Source organism: Quercus suber, unplaced genomic scaffold (assembly GCF_002906115.3).
Source record: "Quercus suber isolate HL8 unplaced genomic scaffold, Cork oak 2.0 scaffold_7, whole genome shotgun sequence".
Lineage (NCBI taxonomy): Eukaryota > Viridiplantae > Streptophyta > Magnoliopsida > Fagales > Fagaceae > Quercus > Quercus suber.
The window spans coordinates 2,799,811-2,823,319 of NW_027069473.1; the positions used below are offsets into that span (position 1 = coordinate 2,799,811).

Below are 23,509 nucleotides of genomic sequence, written 5' to 3' on the forward strand. Positions count from 1 at the left end.
AGAAAGCTTGCAACTTTGCTCACAGGGAAGTCTGTTTCTATGAAGCTCAATTTTTGTGTGGCCTTCGATTCCTCGTCCATCCGTTCATTTTACATCTTTTCAACGAACTTTAGATTGCCCCTGGTCATCTTGTCCCCAATGCTTGGAGGACAGTTATAAGCTGTATAGTTATTTAGGTGTCTGCTTGTGATGGAGAGATGATCACAGTAAACGAGTTCTTATTTTTGTATCATCTAAAGTCTTCTACCCATTATGGGTATTTTGAGCTCCTACCCTGGGATAGGAAATCTAGGATTGTGAGGGGTTTCCCTTCCTCCTTCCGTGATTGGAAATCACGTTACTTTTTTGTCTCTGGATCGGGTTGGGAAACCTTGTCTGACGATTTTTGGGGAGAAGTCCCGAGATTGCTACGAAAATGGGAAGTTCCAGCACTTGGTGCGTATTTCTGTGATCTCCTTCTGTTCTTTTTCATGCCTTGATTATTCGCCACCGAGTTCGAGCTACACTCTCTTATGCTCGTAAGATAAAGGATTTTGATGACCTAGTTGACCCTCGTCATTTATATGATTATTACTTAGGCCCTGAACCCTCGAAATACGTTCTGGAAAAAATTTGTCGAGAAAAGAAAAGTAAGTTCGTCTGTCAATGACTTTATTTCTCTTGTCTTTGTTTGTTGTCTAATTAGGGTGACCTTTTTTATTTCGTCTTTCTTTTCTAGCAAAAATGGCCACGTGGTACAGCAAAGACAAGTACGCCCGCATTAAGAACTTGAAGAACGAACCCTTAGCCAACCTGACTTCTAACTTAAAGAAGAGAAAGCTAGGTGATGACAAAACTGAAGCTTCTATCCCAAACCCATCTGTCCATGTCACCCCACCTTCTCCAACTTCTTCTTTGGAAGTGACTTCTGCTATTGCTCCGGTGACTCGTGCAAGGGGTAAGAGGAAAATTGGGATGAGTGTATGGGACGACCCTGATACTGCCTTAGGCCGTGCACATAATGTAATTACCAGTGACGAACTGAAGGGTTTGTCGTCCATTCCTTCGCACGAGCTCGTCAGTCGACACATTCACAATCTAGTGCAAGTATGTCATTTTGATCTTCTTGTGTTTTCTATCAATTTACTTATACATGTGGATGTGTACAACTCTTCTCTCTCTTTTTTGTTTGTTTTTTAGGTACCTGGGGAGTCATTGCGCATTACAACGGACTACTTGAATGTGGAGGAAAAGGTCGTGATGGCCACATCAAAAGCAGAGACTGTTGAGACCGAATGTTCTCAGTTGAAGAAAGATTTAATCTTTGCGATGAATGAGAGGAACGAAGCAAACCAGAAAGTGAAGGAGCTTACTGAATCTTTGCGTGTGGAGAAGGCCCTCGTTGTTCAGAAGGACGAGGAGATCCAGGTTGCCTTGCTGAAGACTAATGACGAGAGGGAGAAGGTTATTCAAAAGCTCAAGCAATCAGAAGAGTTCGCAAACCTCCAATTCATGCAATACTTCAAGGACTTCGAACTTCTGCGTCGTTGGACCATGAAACACCACAGCTTGGCTGTAGATTTTTCTAGTCTGGATTTTGAAAAAATTGACACTAAGGTTCTGGAGGATGAAGTGAGGGAATTAGAAGAAGTTGAATCTGGAGCAGTGGAGAAAGATAAAGCAGCTGGAGACAAAGGGGTTGACGAATCTTCAGCCCTTCCTTCATAATTATTTATTTTGAAAACAATAAATTTTCCCCTTTTGTACTTTGGGGTTTCTTTCTTTTGTTTAAGAAACACTAGTTACCTCTAGTTTTGAGGTAGTTCTTTCTTTTTGAAAATGACGGGATTCCCCTGGGTTTTGGGGTCGTCCATCAAACTCTTTATTGCTTTGTTCAAACAATTATATGTTGTAACTTCTCTTGCTGAATCTTTCATTTTTGTAATGTTTTTGATACCGATCAAGGCCTGAGCTTGATCCTTATTGTAGACTTAGTACTCCTATCGTTTGTTTTAAATCTCGTCACATAAGACGAGCTTTATCACTAAGTGTGGGCCTTGTCATTCTGACATAGGTCTTTACCCGTGTGATTCAACTTATCATTTTCGATGGGTATTTACTTCGTCATTTGTATTGACGAGACTTTTATTCTTGTGATTTTAAACTTAAGAGTTTTTATCACTATATTGGGATTTTTAACCTCGTCATTTGTTCTGGCGGAGGTTTTTATTTTCGTGATTTAAACTTGAGTTTTTATCACTATATTGGGATTTTTAATCTTGTCATTAGTTCTGACGGAGGTTTTTATCCTTGTGATTTAAACTTGAGTTTATCCTTGTGATTTAAACTTGTGAGTTTTTATCACTGTATTGGGATTTTTAACCTCATCATTAGTTCTGACGGAGGTTTTTACCCTTGTGATTTAAACTTGTGAGTTTTTATCACTGTATTGGGATTTTTAACCTCATCATTAGTTCTAACGGGGGTTTTACCCTTTCCCCCTCTTTCTAGTTTAAAGGAAGTTGTTCGCCTTAAGGTGTTTGCCATTATATACAATGAGATCAATTCTGTAAACATCCGGTCTATTTTATTCGTCCTTGCTTATAAAGATGGGTTACAGGGACGTAAACTTATGGAAACACAAAAGTGCTACATATAAAGTACTGGATAAGAAATAAAACAATATTGAATAGGAAACAAAACAAATGCATAATGAAAAACTGATTTCTCGCTTATCTGTATGTAAATAAACGAGATGTTTTGAATCCCGAAACTTATTAAGGTTGAATCTTCGTTCTCCTTACTGATGATACTTCTTGAGGTGTTCTACATTCCATGGACGAGGCAAAGGTTTTCCCTTCTCATCTTCTAAGTAGTAACTACCTCTTCTTGAGTAACAAATGACCTTGTATGGGCCTTCCCAGTTGGGGCCTAGTTTCCCTTCAATTGGATCTTTGGTGGCTTGTGAAACCTTTCGTAGAACCAAATCTCCAGGATTGAAGCGCTTCAGCTTAACCCTCTGATTGTAATACCTCGTCATCCTCTCCTGGTATACTGCCATTCTTTGGGCTGCATCGTCTCTGACTTCTGGTAGATAGTCTAGGCCAACTTAAGGCCCTCGTCATTTTTCTGCTCGTCATAACATGCCCTCCTAGTGCTCGACACTCCAATTTCCATAGGAATCATTGCTTCCATCCCGAACACCATTTTGAAGGGTGTTTCACCTGTTGGGGTTCTCATCGTAGTTTTGTAAGCCCAAAGCACACTTGGGAGCTCCTTAGGCTATACCCCTTTTGCCCCCTCAAGTCGTGTATTGATCAGCTTGAGCAAAGTCCGATTTGTGACCTCTATTTGGCCATTGGCCTGTGGATGACCAGGCGAAGAATAATGGTTCTTTATCCCCAACTCCTTGCAGAAATTTCTAAACTTATGACTTTCAAATTGTTGTCATTGTCGGAGATGATGACCCATGGTATGCCAAATTGACAAATAAGGTTCTTCCATACGAAGTGTTGTATCTTGGCCTCTGTTATGACTGCAAGAGGTTTTGCTTCTACCCACTTCGTAAAATAATCAATGGCAACGAGCAAAAACTTTACGTGTTGCTTACCACGAGGTAGGGGGCCCATTAAGTCGATTCCCCACATGGAGAATGGCTAAGGTGAAGTTATTCTTGTCAAATGCTCGACTGGGACATGTTACACGTTCCTAAATCGTTGGCATTTGTCGCACTTCTGGATGACCTGGGTTGCATCCTTTTGTATTGTTGGCCAGAAGTACCTTGCGCGAACAACTTAACCGATGAGTGAGCGTGGTCTGGAATGATTCCCGCACACTCCTTCGTGGATCTCCCTTAGAATGTATTCAGCATCTCCTAGGCCAAGGCACTTCAAGTAGGGCTGGGAGAATCCCCTTTTATATAGCTCGTCATTCAAGATTGTAAATCTGGATGACCTAATCTTGACTTTTCGAGCTTCGGCTATGTCTGATGGAAGACTACCATCTTTGATGTAAGTGACTATCGGATCCATCCAGCTTTCTCCTGGCAGTACACAGCTTACTTCTCTTCCTTCGGTGCTTGGGAGATATTGCTCTTCTACTAACAAATCAGGTCGTCTATTGCTTGTTTCTGAGGATGCCAACTTGGCGACCTCGTCTGCCTCAGAATTTTCTTCTCGGAGTAACTGGGTTATCTTGACATCGTCAAAATTAGAAATTAACTGATTAGTCAGTGCTACGTACCTCTTCATTCTGCCCTTGTTTGCCTCGTATTCACCATTCATTTGTCCGGTCACGAGCTTTGAATCAAAATTCAATTTCAGGTTTCTCACTCCTAATGCCTTTGCCATCCGTAGGCCCATCAAGATAGTTTCATATTCTGCTTTATTATTTGTTGCTGGGAAGTGGAGTTTTACCCAATACTTGAGGATGTCTTTTTCAGGGGAGAATAGAATCACACCTACTCCGCCTATGCCAGATGCCGCTGAGCCGTCTATGTTCATCATCCAATACTCTGATTCTGGATCTTGCTCGGTCGTGGTGAATTCAGCGACAAAGTCTACCAGTGCTTGGGCCTTGATTACTATCCTAGGCCTATAATCAATGTCAAACTGGCTCAATTCTACTGCCTATTGAACCATCCTTCCTGCTGCGTCTGGCCTGCCCATGGCCTTTCGCAACGGTTGATCCGTCATCACCAGTATCCTGTGCGCTTGAAAGTAAGGGCGGAGCTTCCTTGACACAATGATCAAAGCGAAGGCTAGCTTCTCTATCCTAGGGTATCTTGCTTCTGCCCCCTAGAAAGCTTGGCTTGTGTAGTAAACAAGTCTTTGAATTTGGACTTCTTCTCTGATGGGTGCCGAGCTTACCACCATTTGAGAGATGATCAAGTACAAAAGTAGATCCTCCCCTTCGACGGACGGGCTTAACAATGGAGGTTTTGATAAGTAACTTTTGAGAGCTTGGAAAGCTGCTTCGCACTCGTTCGTCCAATGGAAAGCCTGCTTCAAAGTCTTGAAGAAATGGGAGGCATTTGTCCGTCGCTCTGGACACAAACCTATTCAAGGCTGCTATGCGTCCTGTTAATCACTGAACTTCTTTCACACTTTTCAGGGATGTCATATCCAGTATAGCTTTAACTTTTTCTGGGTTAGCCTCTATACCACTCTATGAGACCATGAACCCTAAGAACTTGCCAGATGACACCCCGAATACACATTTTGCTGGATTTAATCTCATTTGATACTTCCTTAATACATCAAAGGTCTCCCTGAGGTCGTCTAGATTTTGCTCTACTTTTTTGCTCTTTACAAGCATGTCATCCACGTAGACCTCCATGTTCCTTCCAATTTGTTTGCAGAACATTTGGTTTACTAACCTTTGGTAAGTGGCTCCTGCATTTTTCAGGCCGAAAGACATGACCTTGTAACAATATAACCCCTGACTGGTAACAAATGCAGTTTTCTCTTGGTCCTCCTTGCTCATGCGGATTTGGTTATAGCCTGAAAACGCATCCATGAAAGTCAATAACTCATGGCCTGTCGTTGAGTCCACCAGTTGATCAATTCTAGGGAGAGGAAAACTTTCCTTAGGGTAGGCTTGGTTGAGATCTGTAAAATCCATGCACATGCAACATTTCCCGTTGGATTTTTTTACCATAACAACATTGGCCAACCACTCAGGATAATAAACTTCTCGAATAAATCCAGCTGTCAAAAGCTTCTCTACTTCTTCCATAACTGCTTTGTTCCGTTTTGGGGCAAAAACTCATCGTTTCTGCTGGACGGGCTTTTTGGTAGGGTTGACATTCAGCTTGTGCTCTATGACCTTATTGTCTATCCCCGACATATCTTCATGGGTCCAAGCAAAGACGTCTAGATTTTGTTTGAGGAACTCCACAATCTTGCTTTTTAAAGTGATGCTAAGTCCTGTCCTTACTTTTGTCACTTTCGTTGTGTCCTCGTCTACCAGGTGCACTTCTTCCAACTCTTGGGATGAGTCTTTTGGTTTCTCCTCCACCACCCAAGTGTGGTTTTCTCTTGAAGCTAGGACAGCTTGATAACATTCCCTGGCCAATAGCTGATCTTCGCATATCTGGCCTACCCCGTTTGGAGTCGGAAACTTCATCTTTATGCAGTAAGTCGACGTTACAGCTTTAAGCCTGTTCAGAGTTGGTTGTCCCAAGATGACATTGTAAGACGACGGACAATCGACGACCAAGAAATCTGTTTGTACTGTCACCTTTGCTAGGTATGTTCCAGCTGTGATGGATAACGTGACGATTCCCCTTGGGTAAATTTTATCTTTGTTAAAACTGACCAGTGAAGAATTAAAGGATCTGAGCCTCTTGGGATCCAACTTTAATTGCTGGTAAGCCATCGCATACATTATGTTTGTCGAGCTTCCATTATCCATCAACACTCTTCTCGTGGCAAATCCTTCCACTCCCAAAGTGATGACGAGTGGATCATCGTGGGGTTGCTTTATCCCACTTGCATCTCCTTCAGAAAAGGTGATGTTGTCAATATTCGATTGTCGATACTTCTGGGACAGATGTTTCATATGGACACTGTAGACCTGCTTGTAATACGTCTTCTTCAAAGACTTATATGACCTTCTAGATACGGGTCCTCTTGCTATCATCTGTATCTCTCCCACAACTTGCTTTGGAAGGTCACGTCCATCGTCCTTCGCATTGTTATGGTTTTTATCCTCAGCCCTTGATCAAGGCTGGTGGTCCCTCTTAACAAATTTTTGGAGCTTTCATCCTTGGATCAATTCTTCTATCTGTTCCTTCAGATCGAGACACTCATCAGTATAATGGCCGTGATCCTTATGAAAATGGCAATACTTCTTTGGGTCACATTTCCTCGAGGACGTGCTCAATGGCTTAGGCCATTTCAACCCTGGTTTATCCTTTATTTACATTAGGATCTTGTCTGTAGGCATAACTAACGGAGTGAAGTTCATATTTTTCTTCGGGGCGTCAGAACTACTCTTGCTGGCTTTAGTCTCTGAGTATGAGTCCTTGCGATCCTTCTTCTTATCATAAGACTCGCCAGTCTCTTCCTTCTTCCGTTTTCCCATTAATCCCTTGGTCGTAAGGGCGTCTTCCCCATTCATATACTTTTGAGCTTTGAACAAAAGTTCCGTCATAGAAGTTGGCGGCATCTTGCCTAGTGAAAAGATGAGGTTAGGATTATTGAGCCTCGCATGGAAGGTCGTCATGATGACCTGATCATCAGCTTCGTCGATCTCCAATACTGCTTTGTTGAACCGCTTCACATAATCCCTCAAGCTCTCCCCTTCCTATTGCCTTACTGTTAACAAGTAAGAGGTTGGCCTTTTGTGATGCTGTCCTCCAATGAAATGGCGAACGAACGAGTCACTGAGTTACTCAAAATTTGTGATGGAAGATGCTGGCAATTTGTTAAGCCAAACCCTTGCTGCTCCTCTGAGGGTGGCAGGGAATGATCTACAAATAACCTCATATGGGGTTTGTTGCAGGTTCAAAATGGTCTTGAATGCCCCTATTAGGTCGAGGGGATCCTTCGTACCATCATAGACCTCTAGCTGTGGCAGACGGAACTTTGGAGGCAGGGGGCACTTCAGGGCATTGGGTGTGAAGGGCGAATCTATTCGCTTAAGCATGCCATCCAAGTTCATTGCTGTCTTCCCCTTCATGGCGTTCTTTAATTCATCAAGCTCTTTCCGCAGGTTTTGCTTCAAATAGTCGTTGCCGGGTGTAGACTGTCCAGTACACTCCATTGCATCTTTTCCCTTGCTATTTCCAGGGCTACTGGCTTCCTCGTCATGTCTGCTACGACTCCGCCGATGATGTGAAGTGTTATTGCCCTCTGGTCGAGCTCATCGTTTTAGTTCTTCGTTTTGCCCCATTAACTCCTGCACATTCGCCGCCAAGGCCTGGATTTGTTGAGCCATCACCATGGGGTCTGGAGGCGTTGTTGCTTCGTTGTCCATCTCGAGATACGAACTTTATCAGTAGGAGCACGATGGTTTGAGTAAGAGTTAACTCGCAAGAGTTAATTCGCTGCGTTCCCCATAGACGTCACCAAACTGATGAAGCAAAAAATGAACCTTGTCAGTATGCTCCTTGTCTATGCCAATGGAGGACCTCTGGTACCTGTTATAAAGAAAAGAAAGCAATGGGGATCTTCTCGGCGTAGCGCCGATCAGAGATACTCTGATGCTTAAGTTAGCAAAAACTGTTTCCAATGCCCCCCCAAAGCTATTATGAATCAGTGCTCAGAATTTGTAACATGCCTTTTACCTGAGTTCTCCTTTCCCTTTTATAGCTTGTTAGAAATGGGTGTAGTTATGTCTATTAATATTGTTTCTAGTCGTTTTTCTCTTGAGAGTAACGCAGTATTTATTGACATTGATGATTTCCTTAATTATGTAACAGATAGCCGTTGGGCAATCATTACGTTTGGTAATTGTTCCGGTGCAGTTATTGGTTAGCAGCTGTCTGGTGGGCATTTATCCATTCTTTAGTGAGTGGTGGTCTCCTTCGTTTATGAAGGTGATGTACGTCGATGGAATCTTGTTCCCTGCTTTTGTCATGAACATGGCTGGGATCGTCTTTCATATGGACGACCCTTGTGCCTATATTCATCACCATGAATAAAATAAAATAAGTAAAAAAAAAAATTGTCTTGCCAATTGCCACACTTTTTTTAATACAAGGAAGTGGGTAATTACTAAGTACTCATAGAGTACCATAAATGCGTATTCCTCCTTCTTACATAACTGTAAATTTCACTAATTAAATTTATGGTGAGACTCACAATTCATGTGAGATAAGAGAGAACACATTTATAATACTCTCAGAGTATTCAATAATTTTTCCAATGAAGTAGTGTTCCAATCTTTAACCAAACAATTCTATTTTCTATATATAAAACCTCCAAATTTATGTCTTACAAATCCTTTGAACTCACCACTCGGGTTGTCACATTATCTGCAAGCACCAATGCAATAAAAATATAAAATGAAGAATTTCTAGTCTCTTTTGTGGTTTTTGTAAGTCAAATGACTAAAGTTTTGAAAATAAAGCCTCTAAACGGCCCAATGATGCAAATTAGAAGGAAAAAACAAAACAAAAAAACTGGTTTTTTTTTTTTGCTGAATAAAAAAAAAAAAACTGGTATTTTTAGAGCATCTTTATCCATACATCTACATCAACTTGAAATTCTTGCCTTTATAGCCAAGTAATGAACCTCGAAATTTCCTAGATTGAGGGTGAAGATTGTCACCAGTCACCACTCAGAAATTACAATCAACAGCCCAACATCTAACAATCATACAGACGCGGAGAGAGCCACTCATATAGTCGGCACGGTGCTCCACGAAAATTAGCTATCATTTTTTTTGGTATAAGAAAATTAGCTATCATATACTTATATCACATATGCTTATAGGTTCTCATGGAGCTCACGTGCCACTACTAACAGGCACCAGCTAGTTTAAACTTTAAACAAAAGTAGTAGACATATACTTACCACTCATAATTCAATTCTATACTTTTATATTTATATATGCCTTACGTATTAGAGACAAATCTTTTTATGACTAGCTACAAAACAAAATATGATGCTGGGATTCGTTACAATTATAAACTATACATAGTTTATTGCTGTACGAATAAAATAAATTAAAATCTTACAACGAAAATCATCTTTATCAATTCCATTCAAATGGACCCGACAAATTAATCTATAAAATACAGAAAAGAAAACCATCATCATCCAACCTAGAATAAGTAACATGTACCTATGCGTCGGCTTTGTATTCGATGCATTCGAGATCTTTAAGTTGCTCTACAACCGTATATTATTTCACAAAATTTTGCCACAATTTTAATGTGGCAGGTTGAGAGTAATTGCGTATTACTTACATATATATATATTTTTTTTTTTACTACTCATATTTGCTACATCATAATAGTGACAAATAAGTTGTACAATAATTAAGTAATGTTATTACTTATATATAAATCTACAATTTTTTCTTCACTACTCACATTTTGCTACATAATAATTATGACAAATAAATTACATAATAATTGAGTAATGAGGTTCATAAAAAAATTTGATTAATGTTAGAACCACAACTTTAACATAATTTATCCACTTGATGAGTTGTGAGTGGTAGAGTTGTGAACCCACTATTTTTATTCTAATATTTATAATTTATTATGTAGACAAGTTATAGCAAAAATTGTAGTCTTAATATTTTTCATAATAATTTGTCGTTATTCTAATACCACCACTTTTGCCATATTGGTTTTCACAATCTTACATGGATGGCCGTGATTTATTCTCTATTAATTTTAGGGTTGTGTAAGGTGCTCATTAAAAGCAGATTTTTGCCATATTTTGTAGTTTTATGTCACTTTTTTTTTTAGCTTTATAGACAATGGGACCAACTTCATAAAGAAAAAAAAAATTAAAAAAAATTTTGAGATTAATTTTATATCTTTTTATTTTATTTATTCAATTTTTTTATTATGTAAGACTCACACTAATCCAACTTTAACAAGCGCACCACTGGTTAATATTTGTCATAATTTTATATGAATCGCCAATTTATTTTTTATTATTTTAGGTCAGCGTAGCAAAAATTGTGTAAAACTTGGTTTATGTATAATTTTTGTTAGTATTCTCTTTCCCTATAATTTTCTGACACCATATGACGCACCCACTTGGCCCGCCTATTTAACATGCAATGCAAGTGATGATGCCTTTGCCTTTGGGGTACCCCATGATCATTTACTCTAATATACGTCCTATTTCTATTATTTAATACACGCCATTTGCAGAACATGGGCCCTACCACAAATCGATACTGATTTGACACAGATGTGTCCAAAATTTTATTATGGGTTCCACAGTCATGATTGAAATTCTTACCCAGTGTGGGGGTCAGGACTCAATCAGGACCATGAAGAAGCTCAAAGTGCGTGTGCTTTATGCGCATCTAATCCCTTTCCAAATTTGTTTTTTTGGGTTGAATTGTTAATGGCTTTACGCAACGCTCTCAGCGATAAAGGTCAAAGCACTTTGAAGCTATCGCATTAGCAGGCAGCCAGGCAGGGATGAGCTGAGATGCGACAGCTCTACTCTATACGCGGATTGGTTTGTGTTTGTCATCGTGTTTCCAATCTTTGGATAAGAATGGGCTGTCTACTATTATTGTTGGAGTAATAAAGGAAGGGTTGTATTAACGGCACCGCAGGGTGCCCGTAAAACACAAAATATTTCTACATTTTTCTGACACAATTAATTTGTCTTTTTTTCAATTTATGTCAATTTTTTAGTTTTGTAGGTGCTGTTTGAGATTTTTTATGACTTTTTTTGACAATTTTTTTTGGCGAAAATGCACTTTTGGTCCCTACATTTTAGGCCTATTCTCAATTTGGTCCCTAAATTGATTTAGGTCCTAAGTTAGTCTCTGATTTTTAAAAATCGTTTTTAAAATAGTCCCTACCGTCAACCTAATGACAGAAAATGTTGAGGTGGCAAACGGAATGTACTGTTTGCTGACGTGGCTAATAAAATAATAATAAAATATTTTATTTGATACTTTTTAAATGCCATGTCAGCATTTTTTAAATTAAAAAAAACCATATCAGTTTAATTAAAAAAAAATAAAAATAATTTATATTTTTCAATTTCAATTTAATTCAAACTAAATTTAAAAAAAAAAAATTTAAATCTAATTTTTTGTTGTTCTGGAGGTAAGAACACAAGAACTTGTTCTTCGTGTTCTTCCCAAATCCAAGAACAATCAAACCCAAAACATGAGCACAATCAAACCCATAACACTGCAAAATTTCATATAAAATCCCTATCCTCCACCGAAACCTCTGGAACATGAAAAAATCATCAAACCCAAACCCATATGAGAAAACCAACCCAGAAAAATCACCAAACCTCCAACCCAGAAAAATGTCAAACCCAAAAACCTCCAACCCAGAACATGAACTTCATTCTTCATGTTCTTCTCCAAATCAAGACAAACCCAATTGACTAACCCACTCAAAATCAATCTCAGCTGTAGGGACCAAAAGTGCATTTCGCCTTTTTTTTTAGTCTTTTCTGCACGTAACTAGCACCAAGCGGTGCTGGTCTCAAAAGATATACTATATATTCAATTTTATGGAGTCGCTAAAATTTTACTCATTTATTTTTAAATTAGTTGGTTGAATTTTGTTTCTTCATTAGACTTAAAATTAATTATTATTTATTATTAAAAATTAATCATTCCTGTTTAATATTAACTAACTAACAAAAATATAAGAATAATGAACATAGACATTAGTTCTAATAATTTTTGTTGTTTATTTAACATAAGAACACAACATATTAAATTATCTACTTTACGATATATTTCATTAAAATATTAATTTTTTTTCTTTATACATAACATTATCATTCATCTCTCTTTCTTCATTTCGAGACTAAATGTAAAATGAATAGTGCATGTAAAATTTACACAATTACTATATTAACCATAAATTTTTACACAATTTTACATAATATGAATGAATTGTGTACTTTGTTGGCTAAAATGTAATATTTTATGTGTTATATAAACACTGACATGTGCTTTAATAATCTATTCAAATATTTTTATTTTAGATAAGAGATTAAAAATATCATTTTAAACTCGATTGACTCACATTTGATTTAGGGGACTTCCCAAAGGATGATTTCAACGTATCACGTATGTTTCATCAAGAGGCACCTCAAAGGTAGTGGTACACTGATACTGTATCCAATGAGATGTGAGTGCCTTCATTTCATAGTAATCAATAGCAATTAATTGAAGGCATGCTATCGAAATGAAAAGAAAAATAAATATGTTAGTTTACCAACTTCCATATCTTAATCTATGTCTATGATGTACAGGATGAGAACCAGGAAAATTTCTTGAAATCTTCTATATAAAAAAAGGAAAAAAAAAGAAAAAAAAAAGGAAAGTTCCTAGAAAGGCAAACAAGTCAATATAAGTGTAAACTACAACGAATGAACGAATTATACAGTTTTAATTAATGTAGAAAGCTTTATAAATAATAATAATAATAATAATAATAATAATAATGTAGCAAGCACTTACGTTTCATCTTATCTCAAAAGCGGGTTCCAACTCCAACTTGAGTATTCTATTTTCTTGTAGCATTGTCATGTCCATGCCAACGTTCCCAATCATAGACTCCTAGTCACCCATCACATATATGAACATTTTATTCACATTATATTATGAATTTTAAATCAAATATTCCAACATGAAAAAGATGGCAAAATTAATATATTATATTATATATTGTATTATATATGTTGCGTGATTTGATATAATGTCACATTGTAGCACGGGCTTTTATCATACTGTCTCATTATAAATACATTAAAATTATTAATAAGTTTACTTTAAATGAAATTCACAATAAAATTTAAATTATATTGACGATTTAATATGATTTTATTTTAATAAAATCTCAATCTTGTGCTATATGTTCATGTGATTTAACTAATATATATATTTTATGAGATAATTATATAATATTTAATTATGGGAATCAGTGATGGTGTGAGATGATGGATTAGATCTCACTACATGCGTGAGTTGCTTTAAATAATAATAAATAAATAAAAATATAGGGAAAAAATAAAATAAAAAGCAATATACTTAATGCGTATGCCACAACCATGCATAATGGATGAGTGTGTAGAAATTTCAATCCAAATTCTCCAAATAAAAGAGAAAATAGTCATATTTATCAAAATATGTAATTTGTAATCACCCTCTCACATGGAGGTCAACTTCATTGATATGAGACCCACTCCTACATAAAATGTTGGTTATATATGCCTACCACACCAAGTACCTTCTTATTACATATTAAAGATGAAACAGTATCGCTAAATTACAATACTCTTCAGTATTGGTTTAGGCCTATGCCTTAAGTACACAATTTTTTTTTTTGAGAAACATGCCTAAGTCCTCGTTAAAAAAAAAAAAAAAAAAAGCGTTTTACCCCTTTTATAAAAATGCTCCACCTTATTATAAAAAGGCCCAAAGTGTTATTTATTATTATCCACCTTATTATAAAAAGGCCCATAGTGTTATTTATTATTATTTTTTTTTAAAGAAAAGAAAAAGGTGTGTGCAATATTTTTATCACATCCAACCAATTTAAACTAATTCAAATGAAAACCATAAATTGTTGGGGGTGGGGGGGAGTTGTAAATGTGTCAAATTTTGTAAACTTGAAGCTTTAATTTTTATAAATAAATATCCTACATAGTTAACCATATACTGCAACTATCACTTTTGCATTAAATACTCTGTAAGAACTTAGTCTACTGCATTAATGGTAGAATGATTCCTAAATAATACCCACACAGCCTATATCCAACTCCACCACCACTAGCGAAGTAATGATGAGATAAGTATCTAGGAAGAGATTAGCAGCCCTTCAAGTAGAAGGTGGGGATGTGATTCAAGTGGCTATAAAATGAGGGAAGATCTTACATGAACAAGGATTAGAATTGGGGAGAAGAAAGGAATAAGAACAACAAAAGAAATTGTAATATTCATCACATACAACAGATCCTCAGACAACTCGAGGAGAGAGATAAATAAGAATTTCACTCTTTTTTGTTCGATTTCTATTATTGTTAGCAATTCTTGGAGTTATTTTTCTTCTTTAATCATTAAGTCATACCTTTAAGGAACCTAAGTGTTGGTATGCACATCTATCTCTACAAATTAATTGTATTGGATTCAAATCTTAGCTCAAGCCCATTTTGAGAGAGTTGAACTTGGAATTTTACCCCTCACACCTATGCTGTTGTAAAAATGTTATGGTCATACAACAAATCAATCCACTTCTTAAAATAAATAAATAAAAAAATCAATCCAATAATATTAGTTTACACACGTTGAAATTATGAGAAAGTGTGACAAGGGTAATGGTGCAAATAATTTTTTTTAATTATACATAATAATGATATAATTGCCAACAAAAATGTATTATTCTATATAAGAATAAGAAATGAACGGAGAAAAGGCAGGCATAGGACACACAGAGGTTTCAGCAAGACGTAGTCACACCGTAGAAGTTCCCAAGGAGCATGTTTTACGGTTAATATTTCCCAGGTTTTGCGAGGATTTCCGAACTCTCTTCTTCTCCCTTTCTATGGTCTAGTCTTCCTGTGCGAAAGGACAAGCTAGGTACGCGGGAAGAAACTCGCAGATCCCGAGATCCAAATTTACAATTATACCCTTCTCTCTTTCCGCTTCCTTTTTGTTTTTGGTTTCTGGGTCGTGTGTTCCTGACGTCTTTAATTAAAACTCGCTTCTGAGAAACAACACAACACAACACAACACAATAACAGCCTCTCTCTCTCTCTCTCTCTCCTCAACATCACAATCACATCACTCTCCTTCAAATCCAAGTTACCCCAAATAAAAAAGAAAACAATAACATAACCTAACATAACCAACTAACCATTCAAAACAAAAACAAAAACAAAAACAAAAATATATATGATATATATTCCTTTCCTCCCCATAAATTCAAATAAGAATATTACACTACTATTCCATACATACACGATACACTACACCTGCCTGGCCCTCTATATCTGTATCTGTCCGGTTGTTTTGGTGCGCGTGTCCGCTCCTTCTTCTCCGTTTGATTCCTCCGCCCTCCGTTTTTGTTTACCGTGGACTCTTATGAACTCCTTCTTCATCTCCATTCTCTGTTTTTCTCCTCCTTCATTTTCATGGACTCAAGGTCCTCTCTCTCTCTCTCTCTCTCTCTCTCTCTCTCTACATTAGATGTGTTTGTTGTGTGAATGTGTTAAATTGTGCATCTAATGGGTTTGGTTTTGTTGTGGGATGTCATGTAAAGCAGTGAATTGTGGTGGTGAAGAATTGGTATCACTGAGAGATTTTGATGGGGAATGGTGACGATTCCGGTTGTTTTTTCCCTCTAACCAGTTTGCAAATTGGGTAAGCCTTTTATTTCCTTTTCTTTTTCAATAAATATTGACATGCGTATATAAGCTCCCTTTTTCTTTTTCTTTTTTGGGTTTTGACAAAATACTCTTCAGTATTGGTTTAGGCCTATGCCTTAAGTACACAAATTTTTTTTTTTTTTTTTGAGAAACATTCCTAAGTCCTCGTTAAAAAAAAAAAAAAACGTTTTACCCCTTTTATAAAAATGCTCCACCTTATTATAAAAAGGCCCAAAGTGTTATTTATTATTATTTTTTTTTTTTAAAGAAAAGAAAAAGGTGTGTGCAATATTTTTATCACATCCAGCCAATTTAAACTAATACAAATGAAAACCATAAATTGTTAGGGGTGGGGGGGAGTTGTAAATGTGTCAAATTTTGTAAACTTGAAGCTTTAATTTTTATAAATAAATATCCTACATAGTTAACCATATATTGCAACTATCACTTTTGCATTAAATACTCTGTAAGAACTTAGTCTACCGCATTAATGGTAGAATGATTCCTAAATAATACCCACACAGCCTATATCCAACTCCACCACCACTAGCGAAGTAATGATGTGATAAGTATCTAGGAAAAGATTAGCAGCCCTTCAAGTAGAAGGTGGGGATGTGATTCAAGTGGCTATAAAATGAGGGAAGATCTTACATGAACAAAGATTAGAATTGGGGAGAAGAAAGGAATAAGAACAACAAAAGAAATTGTAATATTCATCACATACAACAGATCCTCAGACAACTCGAGGAGAGAGATAAATAAGAATTTCACTATTTTTTGTTCGATTTCTATTATTGTTAGCAATTCTTGGAGTTATTTTTCTTCTTTAATCATTAAGTCATACCTTTAAAGAACCTAAGTGTTGGTATGCACATCTATCTCTACAAATTAATTGTATTGGATTCAAATCTTAGCTCAAGCCCATTTTGAGAGAGTTGAACTTGGAATTTTACCCCTCACACCTATGATGTTGTAAAAATGTTATGGTCATACAACAAATCAATCCACTTCTTAAAATAAAAAAATAAAAAAATAAATCCAATAATATTAGTTTACACACGTTGAAATTATGAGAAAGTGTGACAAGGGTAATGGTGCAAATAATTTTTTTAATTATACATAATAATGATATAATTGCCAACAAAAATGTATTATACTATATAAGAATAAGAAATGAACGGAGAAAAGGCAGGCATAGGACACACAGAGGTTTCAGCAAGACGTAGTCACACCGTAGAAGTTCCCAAGGAGCATGTTTTACGGTTAATATTTCCCAGGTTTTGCGAGGCTTTCCGAACTCTCTTCTTCTCTCTTTCTATGCGAAAGGACAAGCTAGGTACGCGGGAAGAAACTCGCAGATCCCGAGATCCAAATTTACAATTATACCCTTCTCTCTTTCCGCTTCCTTTTTGTTTTTGGTTTCTGGGTCGTGTGTTCCTGACGACTTTAATTAAAACTCGCTTCTGAGAAACAACACAACACAACACAATAACAGCCTCTCTCTCTCTCTCTCTCTCTCCTCAACATCACAATCACATCACTCTCCTTCAAATCCAAGTTACCCCAAATAAAAAAGAAAACAATAACATAACCTAACATAACCAACTAACCATTCAAAACAAAAACAAAAACAAAAACAAAAATATATATGATATATATTCCTTTCCTCCCCATAAATTCAAATAAGAATATTACACTACTATTCCATACATACACGATACACTACACCTGCCTGGCCCTCTATATCTGTATCTGTCCGGTTGTTTTGGTGCGCGTGTCCGCTCCTTCTTCTCCGTTTGATTCCTCCGCCCTCCGTTTTTGTTTACCGTGGACTCTTATGAACTCCTTCTTCATCTCCATTCTCTGTTTTTCTCCTCCTTCATTTTCATGGACTCAAGGTCCTCTCTCTCTCTCTCTCTCTCTCTCTACATTAGATGTGTTTGTTGTGTGAATGTGTTAAATTGTGCATCTAATGGGTTTGGTTTTGTTGTGGGATGTCATGTAAAGCAGTGAATTGTGGTGGTGAAGAATTGGTATCACTGAGAGATTTTGATGGGGAATGGTGACGATTCCGGTTGTTTTTTCCCTCTAACCAGTTTGCAAATTGGGTAAGCCTTTTATTTCCTTTTCTTTTTCAATAAATATTGACATGCGTATATAAGCTCCCTTTTTCTTTTTCTTTTTTGGGTTTTGACATTGCATTTCAATGAAGACCCAATAAGAATTTCGATTTTTTTTTTTTTAATTTGAAAAAAAAAGAAAACTTAATTTGTAATTTTGATTTTGAATTTGACTACAATAACGTGGAAGAGGTAAAATATTCAATTTCTTGGGGGGTAATTTCTAATGTTTATACCTTGTAGTGCTTAATTTTATTCTGGGTTTATTCTTCCAAAGAAAAATTGATTCTGTGTTTAGTTAAGAGGCTGAACATGGTTAAGCATGCACCGAAGGACGAAGGTGGTTAGTTTTAAGGCTTTCTGGGTTATATGTAGAAAATTTTAATTAGTTGATTAACGCGGTCAAGTTAATTTAAAATAGGTGATACTGTTTACAAGAATTTGCTTTAGTGATAGGGTTTGTGATGATAACAATTGAGAAATATGTGAGGGCAGAAGTGAAATGCAGAAAAAGCAGTTTTGTTCATTTGCTTACTTAACCATGTGATTTGGTCGTTCTGTTAATTTGGAGGTTTGTCACTTATGATTTTTCAATTGGGTTTTGCGTCTACTAATGTGCTGTATTTGTGCTATGTGTGATATCAGAGATTTGCAGTCTTATCTTTCAGATCTTAGCCTTTTCCTGGCCAATGAAAGCAAGCAATTCTATATCTTGGTGGACAATCGACCATGGTTGGGAGACCTAGGTTCACGACGAGCTCAAATATGGCAATTAATGGTTACCAAGGTTGTTAAACGTCTTTGATTTATCTTGCTCTTGCTTAATATCTAGAAAATGAAACTCATTATGTTTTAAATTCAGTCAAGGTTATCTCCTTTTGCAAACTTGAAAGCTCGGAGAGAGAGAAAGGAAGGAAAAGAGTCTTGTTCTAGATCCAACTCTAGTAAAGCAGAGACAATTAAGAAATGGTTTGCAGTGATTGATGCAGCAAGACTGTCTCGTAAGAGGGTTCTACTACCTGTAAAAAAGCTTCGCCATTCTTTGCGTGTCAGCAGTGAGTTGCATAAAACCTTGTCTGGCTTTATTGTCTTTGAAGTTTCATGGAGCAATGTTCGAGGTATTAACTACTTGAATGAGCTTCAGGTAATGTCTCTTTACTTGCTCCCTTTTTTCACCAGTTTATCATAAATTTTCTTGTGTTCCAAAGTTTTTTTGCCGCTTGCAGACTGATACATCTCTGGCTATAGAGGCAAAAGTAATGCTAAGATGGGAATTTGATAGTATAGCACGAGCAGCAAGCTGTATATCCTCATGGTTCTCTGGAACAGCCTCCGAGCAGCTACTCTTGAAAGAGTATCTGGATTCTGCTATAGGTATTCTTATGTCCTTCATTTGTGTTGGAGGAAAAAATTCTTCTGTGATTTTTAGACGCATGCAGAAGTGCTATACCTCATCATTGATATGGTGTTAAGACACAAAAACTAGTCAATTGTAGATTTCAGGTATGGGGTTGAGTCTTGCTGTATATTGTGTGTGTGTGGAAGAACCATAGGGATATTGCTGATGGTCATGTATTAGGTTTTATTATCATTTTTTTAAATAATAAATGTGAAATCTTTTTTATTTCATAAAGGCATAAATTTCAGGCATCAGATGAGCCTCTAGGAATGCCTATGCCTTTTTTAAGTATGTATTCTGAAACAAAAGCAATTATCATACAATCAGAACTAGCTTAATTTGAATTGATTTAGATTTAATATTAGTCCATTACTACATTTTGCTTCTTGAGTGTCATGGGGCTTAAGATTTCGATGCCTCATTTTAAAATTTCATGCATTATGGTAAATATGGTACGCATTTGAGTCCATATTTGGCAAGAGTGATAAGGTACATATTTGATTTTAGTATGATTGGATAGCTGCTTTGAGTAGTCATTCCTTCTCTAATATGCTGGATTTTTTGACTTATGTACCCTTATAGTATGATTTTTAACTGCCTTTAGTTCACTGCCCATGGGTTGCTATGTTTCCCCCCTGTTTATAATAAAAATTATCAGTTACTTATTAAAGAAAAAGCCCCAGGGGGGAGGGGTATAAACAGCAGGTGCCTCCCTTCTTTTGCGTTGTGTTTCATATATCTGAAGGAAAGGCTTCTACTTATGCATGCCTATTGACGATATGAAAGGCTTTTCTTACTGGTCATTTAATATATTATTTGTGTTTCTTTCTAGCTTTTGATTGCTGGTGTACTTTTTTTTGAATAATCTGAGTAGATAGGTAACTTGTCATTTATAACAAACTTTACTTAAATATTTAGTTTGATAACTTCCCTAATCTGATTTAAGATTGTCATACACTTGATTGCTGCTGGAACTACAGTATTTTTACGTTGCTGACTTAAGTGAGCATTCAATAATATATTCCATTTTATATTGCAATCCTTTCAGGAGAAGTGTTCTATGATGCTGAAGAAACTTTATTGGAGTCTATCCCTATTGATGATGATGATGATGATGATGTCTGCAATGATAATGTGTGTGTTGAGGATAATTCTCTACACAGCATTGGTGGTAACTTTAATGTATATTCTGTTACTGATCAAGATAGAACAAGTGCATTACACACACCTCCTCCTCCCACTGGGGCTTACAAAAGAAGAAAAGTAATGAAGTCAATTAGTGACAGAGAACTTGATATTTTTCCTGAGCAAATACAGAGAGGAAATGATGACTCGTTAGAGAACTTTGAAGATGCATTGGCAGCTACTGAGTACAGGGATGTCTTGATTTTGTCTAGGTTCAATGACCGTGATCTCCCATTTAAACTACGGCAAATAATAATGTCTGATTTGCGGTTGCTTACCTTGTTGGAGGCTGGTCTTCCATCTTGGGTTATCTTCCTTCAGTCATATCCTGGGTTTTGCCACCTCTATCGCCCATGGATGTGTCCTTTGGCAAGAGCTTTATATGTTCTTATCTCAGTTGTCACTGTTCTCATAGGATTCTATGATTTATACAAAAATGTCCCAGTTCTCAAGGCAACTGCTTCTCGATTGTGTGGGCCTCTTCTTGATTGGATAGAGACCTGGGAGATGGTATCAAGGATCAAGTACTTGGGAACAATGCTATTTCTACATAATTTTGAGAAGGCTGTTACGTGGTTTCTTACAATTACACGTACGATTCGATCTTTCCTTTCAGTTTGCACACAACCACTGGCAGAACCATTTCTGGATTTTTTTGAGAATTTTCTTCCAATGTGGAATGTGCTTATTGAAGTACTACAGAGCTTCTGTTCAGTCATTTGGGTTGTGATTGAGTCTTCCATCAATTTAGTGGAAAATCTAGTAGAGATTTTACTATCTCCATTATGGTTTAGCCTCTCACTTGTCTGGAGTATTGGTAGGTCATCAGCTCTTTTGGATTATTCATTCTTGTTAGTTTTAATGGGGTCATACAATTAACAAGATATGCTACTGATTATATATACTCTTGTTTGTATAATGCAGCAACAACAGTTTTATATCCTGTATTTTGGATCCTTTGGGAATTACTTTATGCTCCAATTCGCATGGTCCTTGCATTAGCCAGTTTCATAGCTTTCATTTGTGTCAGCATATACGAGATGCTTCAAGAATTATGGCAGATTGTTAGTAGCATTTTCCAAGTTGCTTCAGCTACTGAGGCAACAGTGAGCACGTATGAGATTTCCATGTGGCGATCACTTTGGAATGACCTTTTTTCCCAGGTTGTAAGAGAGTATTTAATTGCATATGATAATGTGTAGTGGCTGAAAGTAAATGGATTACTGATCATAATTATTTTCTTTTGTTTTCAGGTTTTCCGAGCTGTCAGGAGTATATTGAATGGTTTTGTTGCCTTCTTCACAGCCTGCAACAGGCATCGCCTTAGGTATTCTTAATTAATTATTTTAGATATTTTGAATCTCATATAGCTGTTCGTTTCCTTTCATGCCTTTCAAAACCTATAATGCACACAGTTCACCGTGGCCAAATATATGGTATTGACTAATACTGTCAGTTAGATATCTTCTTGTAAGCTTGATTTCTTAATCGTGTTTGTATCTATATTTTTGTTTGGGAATCTAGAACTAAATATTTTTGCTTGGGATTTAGAGCAGTGATAACTCTAGGGATTATTTCATCATTAGTATCCTGAAGTATTCTTCCAAGCCTTGAAATTGCAAAACTTGAAAGTTTTATGTTCTTTTGATCATGTATTATTATTGTTTGGTGAAGTACAGTTAACTCCATGCTAATTATTGTTTTGATGTGATGTCATACAGCATTTACAATCATATACAGAAGTTTATCCAAAGATTATTTGGCCGGGCCCAGAGATCACAGCCTGTAGATTCAAGACATAGTAGACCGACATATGAGACTCAGACCACTGTAAGTAGTCTTCTACATGAGTTTTCTTGAAGATTATGGTTGTCAAATCCAAACACAAGATTGCAGTACAAAAGATAAAATGGTTTGCTGCATATTATTTTCTGTTTGGATTTGATTTGGATGATGCCCTTGCTTCATTATTTCTGGTTTGCTGTGTATTGCATCAACTTGGTAATGGTTATTGACATTATTTCTAATTAGATCACTAGTTCCCAAATATATTGTTAAATTGCTGGTGTTGGAGCATATGTTCTGATTTCAATGTATTAACATTACATTACAATTGACGTTAAATACATATTTGAATTTTTTCTTCTAATTTGCATGTACCAACATATCCTTTCTAAATAATGAATAAATATATCAACTGCCAACTTACATGCACATCCTTATACTGAATTTGGTGCTTCTGGTTTTTGCAGTTGAGAAGAAAGGAGGAACGTTCACATTAAGTGAAGTTCCATCATTTTTAGAATCACACTAAAGAGAGGTTTTCTCCGTGCAAGGGTGCCGGTCTGTATTGAACACCATCGACAAACATAATGAGCTAACTTCAAAGATAATCGGGTGGAACAAGCACCCACATTTTACCCTTGATGATTTGGTTGACATGTTACCGAAGTATCACAGACTTGAGCCCATTCTTTTGTCGTTCTTTGATTTTACATTTAGATTTCTCAAAATTTTAGATGTTCTTTTTATTTTTTCCCCTCCCTATTATAGGTTTTTTTTTTTTTCCATTGTATATAAAATTCAGAATGTCTGGGCCATAGTCAACTTAAGAGAATGTAAATTTTATGTATAGGCGGCTTGTATATTTCCATCAAAGCTATCAGTTGATTTTTTATAGACATTTTGGGGAAGGGAGGAAGGGATACATGCCATAACCGTTGGCATTGTTGTTGTGACTTTTAATTTCAGCAATGTTCATAATATTTCACATTCATAGA

At 36.5% G+C, this 23,509-nt stretch overlaps 1 protein-coding gene across 1 annotated transcript; it reads left to right on the forward strand.

Annotated features, from left to right (window-relative positions):
- Positions 1-17,242: 17,242 nt before the first annotated feature.
- LOC112032291 (uncharacterized) lies at positions 17,243-23,509 on the forward strand. The gene is made up of 10 exons (XM_024065054.2): positions 17,243-17,923; positions 18,036-18,133; positions 18,791-18,932; positions 19,008-19,289; positions 19,372-19,519; positions 20,593-21,546; positions 21,654-21,892; positions 21,983-22,056; positions 22,451-22,559; positions 22,982-23,509. Exons 2-10 carry the CDS (start codon positions 18,078-18,080, stop codon positions 23,009-23,011), a joined length of 2,034 nt encoding a protein of 677 aa, XP_023920822.1. The 5' UTR covers positions 17,243-17,923; positions 18,036-18,077; the 3' UTR covers positions 23,012-23,509.